This window comes from Amborella trichopoda, chromosome 7, assembly GCF_054954075.1.
Source record: "Amborella trichopoda isolate Santa Cruz 75 chromosome 7, AtrichopodaSantaCruz75HAP2 v2.0, whole genome shotgun sequence".
NCBI classification, from domain to species: domain Eukaryota; kingdom Viridiplantae; phylum Streptophyta; class Magnoliopsida; order Amborellales; family Amborellaceae; genus Amborella; species Amborella trichopoda.
In genome coordinates, this window is record NC_142342.1 from 36,600,778 (window position 1) to 36,627,097 (window position 26,320).

The 26,320-nt window shown below is 36.2% G+C and overlaps 2 protein-coding genes across 2 annotated transcripts; both read right to left on the bottom strand.

The window, feature by feature from the left end:
- Positions 1-219: 219 nt before the first annotated feature.
- On the bottom strand, positions 220-3,310 carry LOC148781387 (Protein kinase superfamily protein). Its single transcript, XM_088872818.1, has one exon. The coding sequence runs from the start codon at positions 1,724-1,726 to the stop codon at positions 467-469; it is 1,260 nt and encodes a 419-aa protein (XP_088728944.1). The 5' UTR covers positions 1,727-3,310; the 3' UTR covers positions 220-466.
- Positions 3,311-24,457: 21,147 nt separating this feature from the next.
- LOC18422779 (GCN5-related N-acetyltransferase 8) lies at positions 24,458-25,929 on the bottom strand. Its single transcript, XM_006827389.4, has one exon. It carries the CDS (start codon positions 25,306-25,308, stop codon positions 24,604-24,606), a length of 705 nt encoding a protein of 234 aa, XP_006827452.1. The 5' UTR covers positions 25,309-25,929; the 3' UTR covers positions 24,458-24,603.
- Between the last annotated feature and the right edge of the window lie 391 nt (positions 25,930-26,320).

Here is a 26,320-nt window from a genome sequence, read left to right on the forward strand (position 1 = left end):
TTTTTCCATTTTTTTTCCTTTTCTATCTATACAAGAATCAGCAACTAAAAAAAATATAAATATACCATGCTCAAAAGGAAACCTATTGGACGGTGGAGATTGGATCCTATCACCGAACTCCCACCACAGTGCAATCTCTACCGTTCAAAATTGACCCGAGGGACGCTACAATATGCTCCCCAGCGATTCGCACCATAAGATTCCTCAAACAAATCAAAATGCAAGCCAACCAATATTTCCATTAATTATTGTTTCTAACGCACCCCCCAGGACCAATAGGAAAGTTCCAAATCAATGTGTCAAAATAAAAAAGGAAAAAAAATACCCAAAAAAAAAAAAAGGAAAGGTCGAATAAAATAAAATAATGGGTGGGGTAGAAAAAATAAAAAAATGGGGTTACTTTGGTACCATTAACGGTCGCGATCTCTCTCATATCCACGCGGCGAATTCCCGAGAGCCCTACCCGCTAACGCGGTGCGAAACTCGACGTAAACCCCGGCGGCGCCTTCATCTTGTCCGTCCATTTCTTCGACCGCAGATAATACTCAGAGAGCTTACCCGCCACGTGGCGCATATCCGGCCGTCGGTCGGCCTCATCATCGACGCAAGCCAGCGCCAACCTCGTCACTTTCTCGGCGATTTGAACGGGAAAAGAGTCCCTCAATCTCCGGTCGATCCATCGCCGGATTTTTCCATCTTCCGGTGACGCCACTGCCTCTCTCGCGGTATCAAGAAGCGAAACTCGCCGGAAAATTTCGTTTGAGGCGACTTTTTCGGTCTTTCCGTACACGTATTTGACTGGTTCTTCGCCGGAAAAAATCTCGAGCAAAATCACGCCAAAAGCAAAGACGTCGGCTTTTTGACCTATGTTTCCTCCTGATAAAGATTCTGGCGCCATGTAGCCCTTTGTTCCATTGATCCTCACGCTCTTCGATCGACTTAGGGTTAGGGTTTGTTCGGTTTCTTCCTCTGTGATTTCGCCAGAATCTGACGATTTGGCCGGAATTTTGTGCCGGATAAGTTCCCCGGTGATTTCAGTGGTTCCGAAGTGGGCGATCTTTGCCTTGAATGAGGGCTCTGTTACCAAAATGCTTGTGCTTTTGATGTGGTTATGGACATGATGGAAGCCTGTGTCATGGTGAATGTACTCGAGACCTTGAGCTACATCTATGGCGACCTGCATTCTAGACATCCATGTTGAGAGGGGAGAGAAGTTAGGGTTTTTAGGGTTTCTGAGACAATCTGCTAGGTTAGCGCCATGGATGTATTCGTATACCAGGTATATGTGTTCGCCTGAAAATGAAGCGCCTAAAAGCTTGATCAAGCTCCCATGGTGAGTGCTGCATATTGATTTGAGTTTTTCCCTGAATTCTTCGCGTGAGATCTTGCATTTCCTTTGTATTACCACCGTGTCTCTGTTTCTTAGAGAACATCTCCATGCGGTCGAGTGCCCCAACCTTTTGGCCAAGAAATTGTTTGTGGCTCTGCAAATCTCTGTGAAAGAGTAAATATTAGGGTTTTCAGGGAGTGAATCGCGAAGACTGGCTAAGGAAGTGTTGCTCGAGGTCGAAGTTTTCGAGTCTCTGTAACTCGAGCTTGTTGTGGTGGTGTTGGTGGTGAAATCAGTGCTTTGGCTAGGGTTTGAAGTTCTACCAGAGAATCGAGTGGTTCGAGATTTCGGCCGTGATCTCGGCGTTAGAACGTCCTCTTTTTTCGTTCCACACATGGAAATGGAGAACCCTTGACCCTAAGATCTAGGGGGCTCGGAGCATATTGACGGCATCCTCTGGTTTCCCAGAACTGGAAAATCTATAGGTTCTCAAATATGCCGCCGGAAAATCCACGCTTCTCAGATTAATTCGCCGGAAATTTCAGCTGTACGAATTCTCCTTTTGCTTCTTCGCTCCAAAACTGGAACCGAGAAACACTAAGCCCTTGACGTTTACGAGTACCCTGAACAAATCGTCTGGTTTTTCCGTAATACACCCTGAGAAAGTGGTTCTCGACAATTTCGCCACAAAATTTCACCGGGAAACCTTCTGATTCTCCTCAATTTTGCAGGAAATCCTCGTCTCTTACACTGGAAATGGAGAAAGGCTAACTGAAACTCAGCAGCGCACCGTTGCTAACAGTATAACAAAAGGCCATAGCTATCATCTGGTTTGGCCTGAATAACGCAGAAAAATTCCACAATTTTGCGGCGAATTAGCAGGGAATATCAGCTGTCTCGCCGGAAAACGTGCCGGTGATTAGCTAAGGACGTCACTCGCGCCGGAATATTTCGCCGGGGCAATGCGGTGATTATGGATAGGGGCTTTACAGGACCACCGCCTCGTAAAAAATTACTAGCGAGACGGTCACAGAAAAGTGTTGGCCATTTCCTGGTTTTAAAACCCTTGATTACTTTCCTAATATCGAGTTCGCCCTTCATGAGAAATTTTGTTGGGGCCTGAACTCAAAAAGTTTATTGCGTGTTAGGAAAGGGTATAGGCCCATGATCGCTTGAAAATCATGTTTAACTCTAATGAAATTTAAATATTTTTTTTAAGTCTAATTATGACATTTAAAATTTAAAAAACATTGTAGATCTAACAAATCTATTAATACTTGAAAATTGTGAAAATAGACTGTCTAGATAAATTTTTACACGGCGCATTATTTTTTGGACTTGAGATTTTTTTTCTTCATATTTATACATCTTGAAGTCTAGACGATCAATTAGAAGGTTTTTAAATTCAGAGATGATTAATTCAAAGGCTTACGAATTTTAATCACTATTTTCTATTGGATTTTTGAGGTGCACTTTAAATTTTGTTGTGAAGATGTAGTTCTATTGGTCAACTTACAATGTCCGGATAATTTATATTCAACCTAATTATGAAATTTAAAATTTCAAAAAACAGTGCAAATTTAGTCGATCTAAAAATACCTATAAATTTTAAAAATAGACAATCTTAATAACTTGTTACAAGATTCACATTGGATGTCAAGCACCATAAGGTCTTTGTGAGCTAAACCTTTTGTCTCGATTTTGCGAATCTTAGAGAAGACTTTTCAAACATAATTAGGTTAAAACAATTGTATTTCTAGCTACTCTTTTTGCTAATTTGTTATATAAACTTATATTGTTGTTTTAATACAAGATTCCAATTTTCCTTAAATTTGTAATAATTTTTCCTTTTTCTTTATGGAAGCAATCATTTTCACTCGATTTATAGCATGTGCTTTTCTTGTAAGTTGCGATGCACTTTTATTCTTCAAGCAACTGCACAAAGTACGAAGAAAATATCCGAAATGGTTACAAAAAAAAGTATCATATCTCACGATCTTAAAATATGCTTGCCAAAATTTCAGAAATAAAGAAAATTTTTAATATTTGCAAGTTGTGTTTTGAAAGCAAATATGGGCCGACTCTTATTGCATATCTTTTCTATATTTGTTGCGATTTAACATGAAAATTTGAATAGGTCTGTAACAGTACCACAATAAAAATGATAGGTTTGTGGTAGTGCCAAATCCTCGACCGCCTGAAATAAAAAATGGTGGGGAGCCTATAAGCAAAAATACTGTTTATTTTTATCCATAAATATTATTATTGACTTCATTGCATTAGATAGGCAGATATTTAGACGCAGGGCAATAAAGAAATGTGGCATTTGGCATAGGATTTACAAGTCAAAAACGTTTTGAGAAAAAAAAAAAGGAGTTGTCTTTGTCACAGATACATTGGAAGGAGGCAGCATCATCCTTGAATATGACTTAAGTAGCGTTTTCCAATCGCACAAGCCTCGGCACATCCTTCATTCCTTACCACGTGTTTAATAAAGTTTAAACCATTTATTCTTATCTACTTTTAAATAAGGAAAAATTTGTTGTGTGGTTCGCCCATGTTATTAATGAGAGAGATAATATCGTTTATGAAATATATAAAATGAAACTATTTATTTTTGATGAGCGGAGGTCACAATCATTATTGACCATCAGATTTGAAATCAGGTGGTTGAAGATGTGTTATTGTTTAGAAATCAAGTCTCAAATAAAAAAATCTAAATGTTGTGGCGCACTTTCATCGATTGGATTTTACATCCGGTGGTTAAAAGTAATTGTGATATCTTTGTACCAAAAATCAATGCTCTCGTAATATACAATCGATATCATTGAACCCCTTGCGAATATTGGAATTGTGTGGCCTTTGAAGTTATTGGTGCGATTGATTTTATACTTCTCGACTCTTACGGGAGTTTATGAGCCGAAAGGGATTCAAATGACTTAGCGGGTTTTATATAAGGAAAATGGTTTGATAAGGTTCCAACCCTATCAAAATAAGTAAAGTCTCACTTTATAACTCATCGAAAATTATAAGTCAAGCATTAGAAAATCTTTACATCGATCATCTTGGCTTGAACATTATGGTTGTGGAAAAAAAAAAAGAATAAAGATTTCAAGCTTTAAAAATATGGTTATTGTAACAAATTATCTAGACCATCCATCTGCAAGCTCTGTACCATTTTTTGAGTCTCGAATTTTATTGTCAGTGTTGGAAATTGAGTAGAGAGCCATTATAGAGATTTATGTTGTTGAAAGTGTTTTTTTAGTCGAGGATTTGAGATGAGGCTATATGTTGTTTTCAAAAAGCCTGAGTCTTTTAGAAACCTCATCCTTTACATAATGTGACACGAAGTTTAGTGTCACATAAAAATCTTGGTTCTAATGGATGGCAATATAACCATGTTTTAGCCATGAGGGTTAGATTTTATTCCTTGGTTAACGTCGGTAGTGATCCAGTGGATGTGTTTAAGATAGGGCATTTGATGTTTTATATTATAATATGATTTTGGACTATGGTATGTGTGTTTTCCAGTGTGGCGCATGCATGGCTAGAACAAGGGCCTAATTCTCGACACTAGCCAACCCATACCATTTGCATATGATAAACAATTTTTGAAGTTCGACCATGCGTTTGATCCATTGGACATGAAGCATGGTCATGTCCTCGACAGAGAAATTCCAATATCACTTGTTTTGAAATTTTATTTTTATCAATAGATTTTGATAAGCCAATTATGAACTCTTACTTGAGATAGTAGGTAATGGATCCGTTGGATTAGTTTGCGAAAATGTTAACTTCAAAAGGAGTCAAAATTGGTGTTATACAATCAAATTTTAGAATACTTAGTTTTCCTCAATAAATTTTATTAACTACCAAAATTAATTTATTTTAATAGAGAATGTTAAAAACGATTTTTAGTATTTTTATGATTTTAATAATTTTATTTATGGTGTTTTAATAAAAAATAAAATTATTCTTCAAAATTTCAATTAAAAAAAAACATAGATAAGTCATGCACACAAAGTGGAGCTCAAGGGACCAATCGGCCCATACATGTACATAATACTCGCATGTGCGCGTCCACACATCCTCACCCTACACAGAGGGAAGCTCTCCCCGATGGGTGACATAATCTCCATGATGTCATCATCTGACATCACACATACGGAGGAGCCTTTCACTCATCTTTTGTTGATGGTACATTTTGGACTCGACTATAATAGTATTACGGAGAATTAAAAAAAAACCTCGACCATATATTTTCTATATAACTTGCCCCCAACTTACTCTTATTCTCACTTTCTTTCTCAAAATATGTATCTATGCAAATATCTCTAACCAAATAAATAAATAAAAACTAATCTATTTTATCTTACCCATCTCTCTCCTCTATTCCACCAAAATAGGGCTCCGGCATTGCATAAGTTCCACCAAAATAGGGCTCCGACACTGTATATGATGTTGTGCTCCGATTATATGCTAATGGTCCAAAAGTCAGCCTCAAATTTGGCCAAACTGATTTTTTTGTACGGAAAAAGCATTTCCATCTCAAAAATAAACTTTTTCCCTTGACGGTATGTATTTACATAAAAAATTTGTTTTGGGAAAAAAATAAGAGAAAAAATTAGCTTGAGAAAAGCTACATAAAAAGTGTGGTCTTGGTTCTTTTTTTTATAATTTTCCCACGATAATATTTGCAATTTACGAGTTTTGTACCTGAGAGATGCATATGGGGCATGCTTAAGGTTTGAAATTTGGATCTAAACCTTGTGACTTTTGGTATTTGCAAAATACATTTGGCATGTTCATCTGACTTTCATGATCACCCTATGTAATATTGAAAGAAATGTCTGCATTTTGAATTTGAGACCTAGAGATAAATAATCGATCTAGCCTAAAGGACATGCCCCTCTCTACACATTTTCTCACACATAACTAGGTTTTAATGATGGGATATTGATATGTAATTTGAATTTGATTAATTGGGTTTACTTTTTTGAATTAACAAAGTTGAGAAAATTGAATTTGAATTTAACCAAAGGATAATGGCGTTAAATCTAAAACATTATTTGTGATAGCCAATTTGGGTTTGGACGGTTAGGATCAAACTCTCTCACAATATAGGATTATTAGATCGATGACTCCAAACGATTCTCTTAAAATTTGACACTCACTTAAGCATATAAATAGGAAGTCCTCCTTTCACTCTAACCATCCCATTTACCCTTAGCCACATTATGCCAATACGGAGAGAAAAGTGAATGCATGCCCCAACCTTTATGGCTTTCTGTTAGCATGCTATGCTAAAGCCACTCCTACGTGTCATTCTCTCTTTCATTATGGTATTTTCGTTATCTAAAATACACATTTTATGAAGGCTTATAAAAAGTATTTTTAGAGAGAGAAAACATAAAAAAAAGAAGAAAAAAAAATTTAGAGAGTTAAAATTGGGGTATCTGCACAAACTTTAGCACTATTATGGCCTCGTATTGGGCTGGTTCGTCCAGTTCTACTCGAAAATCATCTACAATAGATCCGGTTCCACAAAAAAACTGGGAATCGCCGGTGTCCAGAGAGAGTCGGGCGATTTCCAATAGTGAATCGCGAGTCTTACACGTGGCCGCAGGCGATTCACTATTGAAATCGCGAGTCTTACACGCATAACTCACCTCACATGTCGGCCTCATCGCTTTCTACACGCGTAATGTAATATCTATTACACATTAATATATAAAGAATAAAGCAACGCTCATACTTCGATGTGAGATAATTCCTACAAAAAATCATTAAAGCAAGATGATTGAATATATATTATTATAGAAGCTAATATATTCACATTAGGCAATGTGACGGTGTTGGTTGATATCTCCGATTTTAAGGGGGAGGTCTAGAGTTTGAACCCCTTAACGCGCGAGTCCTCGTTTTTTGTTGTCAAAAAAGTTTTGTTATAAAAAATAGAAAAAATAAAAAATAAAAGGCTTTTCAAGATAAAGATAAAAAAAAAAAAAATGTAGTACAACATCTTCTTCTTTGGTCAAAAAAAAAAAAAAAAGATAATCAACAAGTTTCATATTTTTCTTGTAAAAAAAAAAAAGATAACACAATAAGTATTCTTGTCAAAACAATAAAAAGTATTTCTTAATACAACCTAGGAATAAATGGTCTGATTATATTTTTTTATTTTATAACATGATGATCTTTAACATAAATTTAGTAATATTAATTTAAAGGTAGGATTCATACAATGAGGCCATTTGAAATCTCTCTCTTTCTACTAAGTAGTACTAACAATCTCTTCCACTAATTTATTCTAGAAACCTAAAAAATTAAAGACAATTGGTACGAATTCTAATAATTTCTACATTGATAACCAAATCTTTTACTTTATTTATTAATTTTTGTATTATAAATCATGTAGTGTACTATTTTTATTATAGTTGTCACTAATACATTTTAAATTAGATGATATTATAAAATATTTTAGATTTGTTATTATTTATAGAATAAAATAATTATAAAATATTATTGGTATATAATATTATAGTTAGTTAGGTTGTAATAATTTAGGTTTTTTTAACAGATTAGGGTTTTCCGCCAATTCGAGATTTTAGTGGCCAAGTTTTTATCGATTTAGTCAACTCTTTATTGTAGTTCATATATGATTATATACTTAATCCATGATAATTTTATGATTTCTTTTGTGTGACGTAAATTTAATAGTCAACATAAGTTCATACAGGGAAAGAACATCTCAATATTCATAAATTTATTCATAAATTGATGAAAACAATGAAAGTTAATAATGTAGTACCCCCATTTTCATTGGATTCCTAAAAAACAATATTTATAATGAATTTTAATGAATTTTTTGAATTTTTTTAAGGCTTAATCCAAGTGATTCGGCCCGATTCTCAATCCGAATCGCAGATTCGTTGATCCGGATCGATTTTTGGGATGTTTGACTCTGTTCACCGATCCGTTTTTTAAACCACTAGTCAACGGTGATAAAGAAATGAGCCGATTAATGGTGATATGAAATTTCTATTGAGTTTTATTTTTCATTATATAAGGTAATCTCTATAAAACCCTAAACTTGTAAATTTCTTCCATTCATAATGAATATATCATTGCCTCTTATCCATTGATGTAGCTCATTTTGGGTGATCTATGTTACGTGCCTTCTACTTTTACTTGTGTTATGATTTGGTGATTTCCCATTTTATTTGCTTTTCTTGTTTATAAAACTTTTCTCAAATATATTGCGCATATTATTCTTCTTAGATATTTTGTTTAGGTGTTGAAATTATTGTTGTGGGTGCTCACCACATCAAGTAGGAATTTGGGTTATCCCGATTCACCAACACCTTTATCTTTAACATCTAAAGCTTCATGAAAGCTTTCAAATATTGGCTATAACATGCATTTACAACAAGGGACTTCCACTCTATTGATGCTCATTTCATCATATTTTCGAGCCTTTACTATGCTTCCATGATCACATACCATGCTCTTTAGTTTAACACAAAAATTGACCTTGTTTTGGAACCACACACTGTAATGTGATCATGGAATGTGTTTTGAGGTTACATTTATGCTTCTCGTACAGAAAAAAACTGTCGAAAGAAACCCACACTTGAGCATGGATTATTGTGCTATCAATTTGGGATTCCAGTGTGGCGTATAATAAGTCTAGAGAGGTAATCCTGGACAAAGATCTTTTTTTTTTTATAAAAATTCAAAACTTTATTAATCAATGATTAAAAGAAATTACAGAATCTGAGATGACAATCTCAATTAAAGAAGTTCATCTTTTGGCAAGGAAGTCTTCTAAAACATTGGCCTCACGGAAGACATGCACGAAAGAGAAAATGAAAGTTCTAGACATATCCCAAATTTGTAACAAGCTGGACCGAAGTTCCCAATGTGGTTTTTGCTCGTTATGACACCATTTTATGACATTCACACAATAAGACCTTAAATTCCTTGCCACAAATAATTTTAAACCATAGAAGAGAGCCAATAATTCTGCATCATTTGCAGTTTTGTCTCCTAGTGGGCATCCATTCCAATCCCTCGCCACTCCTCCAAATCCAGCAGGACCCGGATTTTCTAAAGAGCTCCCATCTAAATTAAGTTTAAAAACCCCAACTGTAGGGGGTATCCATCTCCCCTGAAGCCTACACTTAAATATCTTAAATGGAAAAAGATTTGTTAAATTTCTCCTAACATCCACTTCAAGAATATCTTTCCTCTCTTTTGTGATTGAACATGAAAGCCAAATAAAATATAAAATTTTCTCCAAAATACTTTCCATAGGCAAACAAATCCCTTCAAACACTCTTCTATTTATCTCCTTCCAAACTTCCCAAAGAACTATCACATTATCACGCTAATTTGTGGAAGCCAAGAAACTCCTAAATTCGAAATAATCCCTTTAACTGCCGCATGTATAACCATAACACACCCAAGCTGGTCAAAGAACCAATGCCAAATTTTAAGCGTAAAAGAACAATGTAAAAATAAATGAGCACTTGATTCAACATCATTTTTGCATAATAAGCTAACATTTGGCAAGATCTTCCCTCTTTTAATAATGTTATCAACAGTGAAAACCTTATCTTGCACTGCCAGCAGCAAGAAAGCTTGAATCTTAAGCAGCAAGGGCCATTTCCATTCAGTTGCAATTTCTGGCATAGACCACCTCCAGCGATAATGGCAAAACAGATTTTACATGTTCCTAAAAAATCTGGTCCGAAATTCTATTATTGGGGAGGACTAAATTCCAAACAACCTGATTGCCTCTGATTTCAAAAATATCAGAGATAACGGCATTGGGATTATCCTGGCGTTGAAAAATCAAATGGAAGACATATTTCAAAAGGGAATCACCTAACCATTTATTGTGCCAAAAGGAGATATTACAGCCATCCCCAAGATTCAACCTAATATCCCTATGGATCAATGGTTAAACGAGTTAATGGATCTCCAGCAGTGAGACATCCCTCTTGTATTATTTCTCAGCCTAACCCACATTCTAAATCTATCTTCTCCATATTTAGCAGAAATAACTTAATATCACAACTGGTCTATGAAGTTTAAGCTTATCCACCACCATTTACACAGCAATGCTTGATTAACCAATCTAATTTTCCTAATACCCAAACCACCTTCTTTTCTCAGAGTACACACTCTGTCCTATCTTAAAAGATGTATTTTTTGGACTTATCAAAACACCCCCAAAGGAAATTTCGCATTAAGGATTCAATTTTCTTAGCAACCCGAGGAGGAATATGCAATAAAGACATCTGATAGATTGACAAGTTTGACATGCAAGCTTTAACCAAGGTAATCCTACCACCAAAAGAGAGATATTTATGCTTGTATAAATCAAGCTTAACTTGTATCCTCTGAATCACTTTGTCCCAAACGACCATAGGTAGGCTACCATCTAAAATTGGCATCCCCAAATACAAAATAGGGAAAACTTCCAAACTACGTCCCAGTATCCCTGCAATGTCATAGACCATAGAGTCATCACAATTAATACCAATTACTATAGACTTTTTAAAATTAACCAAGTTTGACATCTGATAGATTGGCAAGTTTGACATGCAAGCTTTAACCAAGGTAATCCTACCACCAAAAGTGATATATTTATACTTTTATAAATCAAGCTTAACTTGTATCCTCTGAATCACTTTGTCCCAAACGGCTATAGGTAGGCGACCATATAAAATTGACATCCCCAAATACAAAATAGGGAAAACTTCCACCTTACATCTCAGCACCCCTGCAATGTCACAGACCATAGAGTCATCACACTTAATACCAATTACTATAGATTTTTTAAAATTAACCTTAACCTGCAAAGCTACTTCACAGCATTGCAAGAATGTACTAATATTTTTGATTTGGTCACAATTAGCTTCACAAAAAAGGAGTGTATCATCAGTGTATCGTAAGTGCGATATACACAGACCATTATTAGGCATATGAAATCCTCTAAAATACCATTTTACTTCAACAGTTCTAACAAAATGATTAAAGCATTAATCATAAATGATGTACAGGAAAGGGGACAAAGGATCACCTTGACGAAGCCCATGCGAGGCTCCAAAGAAACCGGTAGGGCAACATTTGAAAAGAATAGAAAAATGTGCAGAGGATAAACACCCATACATCCAACTTCTCCATTTTTTCCCAAAAGCCCATATCCTTCATAATTTTTAGAAGAATATTTCATTCAACCCTATCATAAGTTTTTTCCATAGCCAATTTGATTACGATCCCTACACAATCACTTAGAGCTCTTGAATGAATGCACTCATGTTCAACCAAAACACTGTCGGTAATCATCTTATCCATGATGAAAGCAGACTGGGACCTAGTGATAACCCCCAGTAATACCATTTTAAGTCTTTCAGCCAGAACGTTAGCAATAATTTTATAAATGCTCGAGAGAAAGCTAATGGCACTCATATTACTAAGGCTCCCAATAACTGACTTTTGGGGAATAATGACGATAAAAGTAGAGTTAACACCTTTAAAGAATTTACCACTACGTGAAAAACTACGCACCATTTCCAGCAACTCCAAAGAGACCAAACTCCAGAATTTGTGGAAAAATAATGGTGAAAAATCATTAGGTCCAGGTGCCTCATCCTCGAGAAGCCCAAAAACTGATTTTTTCAATTCCTTCAAGAAACATCCATCTCAAGCAATAATAGCGAATCAGCCGAAATACATCTATAGCCCACTCTAAATAACCGAGGTGTGATCTTTACCTCAGTGGTGAAAGCTTTTTTGAAATGACTGATAACCACATTAGACATTCCATCCACATCATCAGGATTAATACCATGAATCAAAAAGCCCAGAAACATTATTCTGACATCTCTGAGCATTAGCAATGGCATGAAAGAATTTAATATTTAAATCCCTTTCTTTTAGCCATTTGACCCAAGATCTCTGCTTCCAATACACCTTTTCCACCATGCGGAGTTCAAGAAGCTCATTAATTTTAGAGTTTCTTACTAAAACCAACTCCTCAGATAGAACTCCAGAATTTTGAACCCTAGAGTCCACCTCTGTTAAAGCCTTGACCAAGACATGGGGGAAGAAATCAGACCACTCCCCAGACACCAGAAATCTATCTTGCTTAGACATCGATAAATTTAAGGAGCTACCATTTGACCTGGTAAAAATTGAGCCAGAAATTAGCAAGTCTATCAAAGCATGGGGTCTCGATCAATCTATTAAATAGACGCATTATTGTCGTAATCGATCCACCATAATTACTTTCATCAGGCCACTTGATAAAATTAAAGTCCCCCTCCCCCCCCCCCCCCCTCTCAAACATATCGGATGTTGAAACTATTAATAAAATCAGACATCTCATTTATTAAAATTTACTTTTAAGCCAAAACTTGAGGACCATAAGCATTCAACATCCCCCAACGAAAATCGGCGTCAGGCTGAGCAAAATCAACCATTAGAAAATTATCTTTTTTAAGAGGACAAAAAGACTTCAGAATAGTACGATCCTAGACAATCCACAAGCTCTCAAAAGCCCCTATAGAGTCAATACCCGAAAAATCCACAGACCCATGACCCCAAGCTTCCCTGGCACTCACAACAGTGGGGCTAGGAAGTTTAATTTTCTATAGGATGAGTACAACAGGCTTAAAATGAGAAACAAAAAATAAAATGTCTTTCTTGCGAATGAAGTCTCCCAAACCTCTAACATTCTAAGAAAGAATATTCATGGGAAATGGTTAATAGAGGAAAAACCTAGGCCATCCCAGCTCGAGCTAAAGAAAACCTCCTCAGGGTCCATAGCATCCTTCATAACATCGTCCAAATCCTCATCTTCATCCGAAGATAGTCCTGAACTGACCTCAATCATCTGTTCATCAGCGATGATAATGCCTCTCGCACCTTGGTTTACACACAAAATTCCCCAAGCTTGCAGCCTCACCGATGACCTCGTACCCTTCGCTAGAGATTTTCATTTGGCTTTCGATTTACCACACCCATAACCACGTCCTTCTTGTCCCCAACATCAAGTTTACCGCCTTCTTCTTCGTAAGAATCTCCTTCAAGACCTTTCCAATGGGAATATTAAAATCCATTCCACAGTTAGAGACGATGAAAGAAATCACCTTCTCCTCAGAAGAACTCTGTGATTTCAACACAGAGTTAGCCATTGCCACTGAAGCCTTAGACGAAAGGGTTTTAACAACAGGATATGTAACAGAAAAGTTTAGCAGCAATGGCCTATCCTCATGCCAAACGACATTGAGGGGGCTGTAAGCATCCATTTCCACCAAAGCAAGCTTAGGAAATTGGACCTCAGGCTCAACGGGCCCATCAGTATTAGTAGCTTCAACCTGTTTTTCCAACACCTTAGGAAAAAACTCCCCCTCCTCTAAGTCCACATGTACATTCCTTTCATCAAGCACCACCAGAGCCAAGGGATCAACCATAAGAGGATCAAAACCAGGCTTGGGTGAAGAACGAAGCTTCCTAGTAGCACGACGATGAGACAGGGGATACATATTAGCCACCGAAAGCAACACCAGGTTCAGAGCTAATGCAGAACAATGTTTATAGTCTTTCACAATAAGAGCAGCATCAAACCATAGAAATCTATAAAAATTTTTGGTCTTTCTCTCAGCAGCAGTGGGCTTTACCTCTTTAACCAGGAAGAGATAAGGGGAAGAAAGGAAGGCTATACCACAAATTGAGGCCGCCGATGATAAAGGCGGGAAAATCTCCACGTCAACCACTGCCTTCCCCGAGGTTGGTGCCTCAATATGCAGTCGAGATATGTCGCCATGCATATTTCCCTTCGAAAAGTTAAGTGGTGAGACCACCCCGACTACATTATCGCATGCACTCTCAAGCTTATCAATAACCGTTGGTACCACAGACGACAAGCATTCCATGAAACGGCCCACCAGGATCCATTGTTTCGAAGTTCTTAAATTTCGAAATCCTTTTATCATTTTTTTAAAATTACGACGCTTACTCCTCCTCGAAAAATTCCTAGAATGATTCGACGAAAAATTTTGATCCTGGATCATCTTCATTTTTAAAACGGCGAGGAACCTCTTCCCACCCTCCTAAGTCCCTGAGATGATCATCACCAATCTTAATCACCGGTGGTTGAGGGCAAACCTTCTTCTCATCTAACGAGATCTTTATAGAAAAAGATTCTTGGCCAACTAAAAGTCTAACTCTATTGAGAATAAAGGCTCCCTTCCTTTCCCAAATACGGACCCTCACAAAACTCAAGTCAACTCCTTGAAGAGAAGCCTTATCAATGTCACAAACTCACCACAACAATTAGCCACCATTCGACAGGTATCCATCGACCAATCATAGAGTGGAATACCTGACAATCTGATTCACAAGCTCTCCTTTGGAATGTAAGAAAGATGGGAAGAAGGTTTCCAGAGATCTAGAGATAAAAGCTTGCTCCAATTTCTGACAAACAAATTTTCTAAAGCCCTACTAGCATCCCCTTTAGCACGCAGAAGGAAGACAAACTTATTATCCCCCCATTACTTTACCTTCGGAGCATAAGTTAAACTCCAACCCCTTTTGGCACAATCACTCAGACCAAAGATGTCATTCGAGGGTGGGGAGAAGGATCACACAATAGGAAAATGAGCATCCGAAAGCAATCCTCATGACAGATCGAACCGAACTGATACCACGGGTGCCATAAAACCATCCTCCTCACAATCTCCATCACTGGAACCTCCACACAAAACTGTCCTCTCCTCAATAAATTCTATTGAGGATAAGTGGATCACGGTTGCTTGTATCTGCACTTTGCATTCTTGTTCAAGAGAATGAGTCAATTCAATTCCTCTTAATTGAGATACATATAGAACTAGAGAAGTCAATTCCTCTGCTTTGTTGCCCCAATTCCTTATTCGGAGCCAAAGTAACAACAAAAATATAACAACACAGAAAGTTACAGAGAGAGAGTCAAACCCACTTCGACCCCATATGCTTCGACCCCATAACGGAATTCACATTCTACAATTGCAGACGATATCTGTTGTTTTTCCATTTTTATTCACATTCTGGACAAAGATCATGAGTTTTGGCTTCCTATAACTTGTGTCTTTATGAAATTTTAAAATGGATATACGTAAAAGACTGATGTCTAAACCTAAAAATTCGAGCGGTGTTTTTCCATTTTTATTTCATGGTTACCTTCTCAAAAAATTCTGTAATATTTGTCAAAATCATCTAAGACATTAACTATTTAATATTTGGAACCCAGTTTTTATGTGGCTAAGCCTGCATATGTAGAAATGCAGGCCCCTTAATAAATCTATTTTTGAGATGGATTTTAAGATTTAATTTTTAAGGACATATAATCTCTAACATGGAAATCATGAATATGAAAAAATAAATAAAATTTTAAATGACATAAATAATAATTTTAGTAAGAAAACATTTGAATCGTTAGTTTCCATTATTTTTAGATGGAACACCTCTGGACTGCATATATAGAAATGTGGTCCAGCCCGCTTGAAACAATTTTCTTTAATATTTTAGCATATGTTTTGATTAAATTTCAAAATACACATGAAATTCTACAGGGTTTTCAGTTGGAATAGTAGAAAAAGGGTTAATTATTAAATCATTGAAAGGCGAGGAGTATTTTGATAAATTTCTTAAAAAACTTAATAAATTTGCAAATTGTCATTGTTCAGAGTTGGGAAGACTGAACAATTATGAGCATTTCAATAATTGGATCTAAGAAGCCCTAACTAAATAATCTCAATATGCAGGCAGTTTCACAATAATACTCTTGATCATCTAGAAATATAAATAAGGAGCATATTATTCAAGGTTCTTAATGAGGAGCAATTAGGGGCATTTGTGTCATGCATGTAAGGCATTTGGGTGCCCCATGATTAAAATACCCATAGTTGTTCATCATTGCTAAACCTAAATAATGTATTCCTTATTTGCAACCCTATGGGTTTTTTTTTTTTTTTTTTATTCGGACGGGCCTCTTGAAGGTCAAATTTATTAAAATAACCTTAGTTGTTCAAGGGTCCTAATTTAAACAAGAGAAATTTATAATTTTTTGAGAAGCTGCCTAAGCGAAATAAAATTATAAAAGCAATCAATCAAATGTTAATTAAGAGCATTTAAGCCCTTTAATAATTTTGCAAGATGATATTTTCCCTTAATAATACATGAAATATATTTTTCATCCTCAATCCATGATTTTGTAGTTCTAAAAATAACACAAACTTTACAATTTAATGAAGGATTAAAATAAACAATACTAAAACTTGCAAATAGACTATTTCTAAACTTCAATCTTTCAAATGTATTATCATGGACCTGTGAAATCTTAGTTCCTAAGTGAAATCTCAATATGCAGAGGCGGTTTCACAAAGTAAATTCTACCTGTAGATAGATCTTGAAAGGCAGGATCTGCTGCCCCACATCAAATTCCCCCCTTTAAAATTTAAAGGGTGAGGTTTGTATTGAGCCGAGGCTCTAAACAATCAAATTAGAGCCCACCTTCAAATAGTGTCGAGAAATGTAGTTTCAATACTAGAAATCTTCGACTAGCTTTAAAATATATTTTAATTAAAATAAAATTTAAAGCTTCAAAAATAGTGTAGATTGACAAGATATATGAAAACTTGAATAACTTAATAATTAACAGTCCAAAACCACGTTACAAGATGCACTATTTTCAAAACTTGAAATTCATTTTTTTCTCAAACCCGTGTATCTTGATGTCGGTATGATCAATTTGAAGATATTTGGGCACCAAAACAACCTCTTCTAATGAAATTTTTGAGGTAGGCTCTAAGTTGGTTGTTTAGAGCCTAGGCTCTATATAAACTTTTCCCAAATTTAAATGAAGGTATTATTATTATTTTTCCATATCTAAGGAAGGAAAGTGGTTTGATTAGGTTGCAACCCTATCAAAATAAGTAAAGCTTCACCTCATAACTCATCGAAAATTGTAATTCAAGTATTGAAAAACCTTACATCAATCATCTCAGCTTGAACGTTATGGTCCTGAAGAAAAATACGATTTCGAGCTCTAAAAGTAGTGTACACTGTTACCAATTATCCAGACCATCTATTGTGCCCTAAAAAAAAGTGTTCGATCCTCAAGATCTTTACATTTTTTTAGTTTCAAAATTTATTGCCAGTGTTAGAAATTGAATTTAGAGTCATCGTGGAGATTTTTGTTGTTAAAAGTGCTTTCTAGACGAGGATTTGGGATGAAGCTTTATTTTGTTTAAATAAAGGGTGTGGTTTCTATAAGGTTGCAACCCTAAACAATCCAATTAAGGCACACCGCCAAATTTTATTATAACATATAATTTTGGTGTAAAAAATTCTTAAGATTATCTTAAAATCTATTTTCCTAATTATAAAATTTTAAACTAAAAAAATGGTTAAAATCAAGTAGATCTATAAATATATAAAAATCTTGAAAATTGACGATCGAGATAATGTGTCGCAAGACATACTATTTCTTAAGCTCAAAAATCCTATGTACTATGTCGCAAGACGTACTATTTCTTAGGCTCAAAATCCTTCCTTTTTTTTTTATATATTTATACATCTCAATGTCGAGATGCTTTTCAAAATTAAAACAACCTTTTCGAATGGATTTTTGATATGCATCTTTAATTCTACATTTTAATGTTGCAACCTTATATAAACTTTTTCCTTTAATAAAACCTAGGCTTGATAGAAACTTCATCCTTTAAGGAAAGGGTGTTAAATAAAGCTGCCAAAAGCTCAATTTTTTCATTTGTTTTGGCAGAGCACCAATTTTGGCATTGACAGCAACGTGGTGGCCATTGACTAGAAGTACTAAGGAACTAAGATAAGAGGAGAAAGAAAGGTGGGGCAGGAGTTGGGTGGGGAACAAATAAAAGAAGCCATATTAAAGCGTTCTTGTTTGGGATGGGCTAGTGGGCTGCCTAACTTTTTGGCTTTTTCAACCTTCTCTCTCTAGCCTTTTCATCCTTAACACACATTCTCTCTCTCTCGTCACAATAAGTCATCACAGTCGTTTTCATTTCACACCCTAGAAAAAAGGTAAGCCTTGCATAAGGTGTCAACCTTATACTATTGAAATAAGGTGGGCCTCATAACTATTTCAAATTTCAAATTTTCGACATTGAAATAAGGTGCGCCTCAATTGGTCCGCTTCAATAGATTTTGAGGGGCACCTTATTTCAACCTTATACTATTGAAAATCTATTGTTGCCTCTACTTATGAAATTTGAAATTCTAGAAAAGGTGATGATTAAGCATATCATAAACACTTAAAAATCTTGAAAATGGACGGTCAAGATAATGTGTTAGAAGATGAACTATTTCTATGACTAAAAATCATTTTTTTTCATGTCCAGATAATGTGTTAGAAGATGAACTATTTCTATGACTAAAAATCATTTTTTTTCATGTCCATGAACCTTGAGGTCGAGATGATCGTTTTGAGGGCTTTCAAGTATAAGACCAATCTTCTCTATTGGATTTTTTAGGTGAACCTCACCCGTACAATATATGGTTGATACCTTATATAAACTTTTTCCTTCGAAAAATCTTCAAGCTTAAAAGATATTCTACTTCCTCACAAGTATAATGTGCATTTACTCCCTTGGGTAAAACCACATATACAATTAGTTTTAAGACCCAAATTTTAGGTATATTACCTCTTTAACCCATAGATTAACCTCAATAAAAGAATTTCCTAATTGCACCTTCGAAGCACTTGGAAAAATTAATATTTCGAGATTGAATAGAAACCGTCCAATTTTTAGTGAGGGAGATCTTAGTGTTAGAAATCTCAAATTTCAAAAAAAATAAAAATAATATTAATAATAATCATCTAATGATTCTAAAGTGGTTAACAAAAGTTCATATTGAAAAAAATCATCCCAAGTAGGTCATCCGATCAAGGGAGTAAAAGTAAAGGAGCATAGGATACGTGCTCATTCTTTAAAATCCTTCTCAGATTCACCTGATTCACTACACCTAGATATTATTCCACTTGGGAGGATTTTCTTGGTTTGGTTCCCTTAAATTATTGCACCCTTGTATTTAATTTTACTGAAGCTTAAGGTTCTAATCTACATATGTATAGAAGAACAGTCTATCTGCTCACACATCTTTATTCTCTTTGTTTGGTTCAGGATCTTGATTCTCTCCCTTTCTATATAGTCTCAAACTACTTTTTCTTTGGTCGGAACTTGAGGAAATAAGGATCAATGTAGTTGTTTAACAAACGTGATTATATATAATGAGACCATTTATATTTGGTACAAGGAAATCACAATTACTTAAAATTATTTGGTGTGAAATTCTATAGCTTGAGTGTGTTACAAAGATCGAAAAAATTCATTTTGAACTCTGAGCCTAGTCAATGGAATAAATGTAACCACTCAATTACATCAAATGGTCAATATTAAATGTGACCACATTGTACTAAAGGTAAATGGTCTCATTGTATATCTTTCCTTAACAAAAGTACCAAGTTTCAGTCGCATATAAGATTGACATGAAAGGATCCCAAAAAAAGAAAAAAAAGGAAAATATAAAATCACAATGTAATTGGTGTTTGATGGGTATTGATAAATTACACCACAAGGTGCTAGTGGTCTAGTAGCATGGAGGCACAAAACTAAACCCTCAAAGGCCATATAAGACGAGGCTATTTAGCTGAGAGTTTCATAGTTTACATAGATAGCTTATCAAAATATCTTTCAACCACTTATTATTATCATCCGAGCCTTATCTCTACTATTTGGTTCGGCAGCTTCCAAGCATTGATAGAGTGCGAAAATGGAGTTTTTTTTAGTGCAATAGGTGTTTCATTTGCAAAACCTATATAGAAAATCATTATAATCTCTTAATAACAGACCTTTGTTGGGGAGTTGAAAAGACATTCAGCACTAGAGTCACAGTTGATTAAAATATTCAACTCGCAAGTTAACTATGGGTTTCAAAAAGATCGTTAAAATTCGGAACTGGCCGATTCACCACACAAATCGACGGATTTTGTTAGAGAATTGGCCAAAAACTTAGCCCACTTTTTCTTTTTTCATATCATTAATATTTTAATGATATGTTCAGGGATCTAAATCACCGATCTACCAAACCAAATTGGAAATTTGAGCGCGATCCAGCTCCACAAATTGTGTTTTTAAACCTTGGTTGGACCAATTTGGTCTTATAAGAGTTCTCCTACCCCTATTTGACTAGCATTTGTACTTGAACTACCATCAAACGCATGTCGGGCAGTGGTGGAAGCACATCTATTAGACGTTTCCTTGTTGCATATCAAAACAACCCTAGTTCAAAGGACCAAATACGACTAGTAAAAAGAAACCATAAGAAAAATGTCGTCATTGACTCCTTGTTTTGCTTACATAAAAGTGCAAAATGTTTTTTGATATCATCCTTCCATGTAAGACTTTTTTGAGGGATACACCAAGAACTAAGGCCCAGGTGAAGGCTCAACATTACCCACTTCCCTCATATGAAAGTTCAAGATGGTGCAGCATCGACAAGTTTTAATTGTTCGCCACACCCATTAACATTTTGCCTCACTATCTAGGCCCCTTACAAACCAACTCCTACAGTGAACTCCAAAAACCACCTCTATTCACAGCAGTGTTCACAAACTCGGCCAGTGCAACTTAGAATTAGCTCCGCTCGTCTAATTCGGAACCATCTGATCAAATTGGAACCGAGCACTAGCCGTTTTGGTTTTAGCCAGTTTTCGTGGTTCGATCGGATATTTTTAAAAATATTAAAAAAAATGATATAAAATCTAAAAAAATAAGGAGTTTGTTTGTAATGTATTTTTTAATATATATTTTTTTATCATTTTGGCAAAATTTAGAAAGTGTTTTGGCCATGAATACTTATTTTTTCACTACTTTTCAACTTCATTTGGATGTGCTTTATTTAATCATACTTTAGAAATATTTTTTATTTTTGAATTTTTTTTATCTTTGTTTTGTTCTTTTTACACTTTTTGGACCAGTCGGAACATGCCCGGTTAGGCCAGTTGAGCCGGCCGGTTTACTAGTCACTTGGACCCAGTCCTTAGCCAGCTTCTGAGGCCGATTCGATTTTTTGAACACTAATTCACAGGCACAAGCTCCACAAAGCATTTCGATCATCATTTCCTAAGGAGTACCTCATTCATTTTTTTCACTTTTTAAATCCAAACACCGTAATATATTGGACTTGCATACCTCCTCCCATGTGAACAGATGGTATTTTCTTAAATCACTCGACCCTTGCCACAAATAATTTTCGTGAGGCCTTTAATAGACGTTCTCAGTGACATTGGAATGGGAGGTAAGGGATAAATCAACCATGGAGGTTAGCAAGGGTAGATTTGATGAAGGTAATCCTCTCCTCAAATGAGAGGCATTTGGCCTTCGAGTTGTCCAGCTTCCTTTGGATTCAATCAATGACTACACCATGTTGAAAATAGATGACATTTGGTGGCCGATTAATTTGTTGAAGATCTATATAAGATCCTTAGAAGTATATCAGCCTTGAACCATCGGCAGCACTCAACAGAGTTTTATCCCTGCCCCACCCACTCCCGCTCGAAGCTTCATCCGTGAAGGAAAAGAAAAAATAAATATTCAATAGTGAACTGGTATATCTTGATCCTCCAACCACATCCCAAGTATTACATGTAAGATCAAACTCAACAGATCAGAATGGGATCCATAAAAAGCCTCAACAGGTCAGAATGAGATTACCTATTTGCGATCAAATAGTTTATGATCTTCTTTTGACAAGTGGTGTAAGTAGATCAATGTTGCCTCTAAACAACCCACTTCTTTGTTCTTATAAAAGGGATCCTAAAAGCTCTCAACCCAATGTAGAACCGGAGCAACAGTTTCCACTTCAAATCTGATCACTTTAACTAACTCTTTGTCCATCTTTCTATAAACATGACACCAATTAGTTTTGCTTTATCCATATTGACTGAAGGCCTCACACCACTTTCAAAGCACCATAGAAAGAGCATGAGATTCCTCATTTGAGCCTTTATTATTGCAGGTGGGAGTTCAACAGCCCACTTTATGGCATCTAGAAACCCTTTTGGCAAACCACAACCTTGTACACACGGAGCCATTCTGCTTGCTACATGCCTCTTTATAAGAACAAAGAAGTGGGTTGTTTGGAGGCAACATTGATCTACATTTGCACCCTTGTCAAAAGAAGATCATAAACTATTTGATCGCAAATAGGTAATCCCATTTTGACCTGTTGAAGCTTTCTATAGATCCCATTCTGACCTATTGAGTTTGATCTTACATTCTGACCTATTGAGTTTGATCTTACATGTAATACTTGGGATGTGGTTAGAGGATCAGGACATACCAGTTTACTACATGTAATACTTGGGATGTGGTTAGAGGATCAGGACATACCAGTTTACCATTGAATATTTATCTTTTTTTTCCCTTCACGAATGAAGCTTTTTTTTTGCGGGGGGGGGGGGGGGGATAAAACTCTACTTAGTGCTGCCCATGGTTCAAGGCAGATATACTTCTAAAGATCTTAAATAGATAACCAACAAATTAATCAGCCACCAAATGTCATCTATTGAGTCAACACCTCCCTTCTTAGGCACCAAGTAATGAACATAGCACATTCGTGATTGCATTGACCTTCTGCACCAGTGGAACTCTTCGATCATGAAATTAATCCAATTGCCTCCTAAAACTGTTTATAGAAGGTGATAGGGAAGCTGTTAGGCCTAGGACCAAAGCTGAAAACCAACCTTAATCTCCTCTTGCTGGAATGCCCTTCAAGCGAACTCACTTTCACTTTGGTAAAAGGGACCACCTCTGTACTTACTTTCAAGCTAGTTTCATCTGAAAGGCTAACACTTGATTATAACCTCTTTGATATGTTATCAAAATTTAAGACCATAGGAATTGTCGGACCTCCTAGAATTGTAACATTAAATTATATAGTATTGTTGTTCCCCTCTTTCAACCACTACACCCTGGACTATCAAGGTTTATGAATTATAATTGGCAATTCTATTTTATCATATGATCCATCGGCCATGAGAACAATAATTATTATTATATGATCCATTGGCCATGAGAACAATGATTCTGTGTATATTACTATTAGTGATTCTATTTTATCGTATTCCAAGAAATCCTATCAAAAGTTACCTCCCGTTTATATATTGTGTTATTTCCTCTAAAAAATCATGGCTCACTGAGATACATAACGCCTTTTGAATAGGCTTGGCCGAAAACAATTAAAATACAACTTTTGAGCAAAAAGCACTAATATTTATTTGCTTTTTTGAAGTTATAAACGTATACATCCCCTACAAAAACTAATGTCCTTATTACCCCATTATTTTCAGTCCAAAATCAAATTCACGTTGGGACATTAATTGCTGAGTATGTTATGAAATTCGGTTGAACGGTGATATAGGGAGTGGATGACATGATTGGTAGAACCCATTCATCTTCATCACCGTCCAATCTACTGGTAAAACGTGGATAAAAATGATCAAGGTATGGAAGATCTTTCACATCAATATGTACTACAGCATTTTATTTTTAACCCCCCCCCCCGTGAGAGATATTTCACATCAATCTGTACTACTGCATTTTAAGCCCCCCTATGGGAGGTCTTTCACATCAATCTGTACTATTGCATTTTAGTTTAAACCCCCCCCCCCCCCCCCCCCCCCCCCCCCCCCCCCCCCCCCCCCCCCCCCCGCCCAACAGGTCCACAAACTAGGCGTAACAAAAATTCAAAAAATATATAAAAGCCCCAAAAAATAAAGAATTTGTTTATAATGTATTTTTGAATGGTTTTTTATTCACTTTTCCAGTATTTTCAATCAACACTATTTTACACATGTGGTTCGGTCGGTCGAACCGACCAGTTTACTTGTTATTGAGATCCGATCTATTCTTTGGCCGGTTACTGAGATCCGATCAATCCCTTGGCCAGTTGGCCCGTTCGATTTTACAAACATTGCCTACTACTTTACAAGAGCTTAAGAAAATCAATAGAAAGGGAAAAAGCAAGAAGAAAGAGGCATGCAGTATGGTGATTTTATTCAAAAGAAAAGAGTTCTAGATAGAGAGACTACAAAAAAGGAGAATGAGACCACCACAAAACGTAGAGAGAGAGAGCACAAAAACTTGGGGAGAGAAAAACCTGACCAAACTGTAGAGAGAGACCCTCTAAACAGCCTGATCATCTCCCTTACCATTACCCTTCTCCTTGTAAGCCTCCAAGGACTCTCCACTCAACCTGCAAATCCTCCATTGCTGCATAACTTCAGCCCCCATCTCCTCATAAAACTTGATTGCATTCACATTCCAATCCAAAACACACCACTCCACTCTTCCAAGCCCCATCTTAACAGCTTGCCCAGCAACACTCTCCATTAACATTCTTCCAAGCCCTCTCCTCCTGTAACACTCTCTCACAAACAAATCCTCGATATAGAACCCGGATTTCGCCATAAAAGTCGAATAGTTCTGAAAAAACAGCACGAAACCGGCTACCACTCCATCTCCATTTCGTGAGGAAGCAAAGGTTTTGGCCTCTGTATCTTCCACAGGTGGATCGAAAATCAGCTGCTTGAAAATTGGCTTGAAAGACTGCTTGTCGTCACATGGGTTTCGTGGAAAATCAGTCAAAATCTCAAGAATGAATACTGTGGTGCCCTGAAATGGAGGAGAGGAGAAGAGAGTTGACGAGAGAGAGTGCTCTGTTGCTTGGAACAGGTGGGTTAGGCGCTCAAAGACAGCCATTTGGTGGATAAGTTTCAGGAGGTGGGGCACATCCTCTGGGACGCCAAGGCGGATCCCGGCGACGCTGCTTTTCCCAGTGGGTTCTCCGGCCGATTGGATGAGGTTTTCCGGCGAAGACGTGGAGGCCATGGATGAGTTGGAGTTCTTCCTCTCTATTCCAGAGGTATTTTATAGAGTAGGGTTAAACACCAGAAAGGACCCGATCATTTCTCTAAATTACGCTTATGACCTCCCATCCCAACCATATGGGTGGCAGTATGTATTTGTGGCACTGCCACCCTTGTTTTTGGGTGAGGATAGCAAATATATAAAAACCAGCCTGAAAAATTCATTAATGGACCTTGGATCCAAAACTGGATTTGTTAATCTCAAGTATTATGGTGATTATGAATTTAAAATTTTTAATTTTTGAAAATAAAAATTCACTTTTTTATTACAGCTTAACATACTGTCTGTCATGGTGGTGTATGGGTCACAGGCCATCCAACTTCCATCTCTCTCTCAAATAAAAACCACTTTTTTGATATGTTTTTTCACATCTATTTTTTTGAAGTATAGTGGAAGTACCATTTTATTGGTGTCCATCTCTAACACTGGTTTATGAGGAGACATCTGTTTTGGTTAGTCGGTTGACTCACCCAAAGACCATGTCCTTACTAAATTGTTCTTAATGGTTAATTGAGAAAGAGTAATAAACATTCATGTGCTACTTTCAGCAATGGCAACTCCAAAAAAGATACAAGTACGCTAAAAAAAGACATACTTGGAAGTGCTACTTTCAGCAATGGCAACTCCAAAAAAAATAAAAATATGTTAAAAAAAGACATAGTTGGAAGTAGTGAAAGAATATTGAGGGTTTATAGTCTTATTGAATATATAACCATTGATAAAACAAAATGATAGATCAAAATTCTTGAAGCCAATCACAAATAATTTTAAAAAAAGTTCTAACGATGACAATGATTACAAACCAATTTGCCTCACATCATTTAACTGGACTAACATGTCAAAAATGGTATAGCCAAGACTAGTCAAACCTAAGTTTTAACTAGTTTTCAAGACAAAAATGGTATAGCCAAGACTAGTCAAACGTAAGTTTTAACTAGTTTTCAAGACAACTTGATTCTTGCTCTTTTCTAGC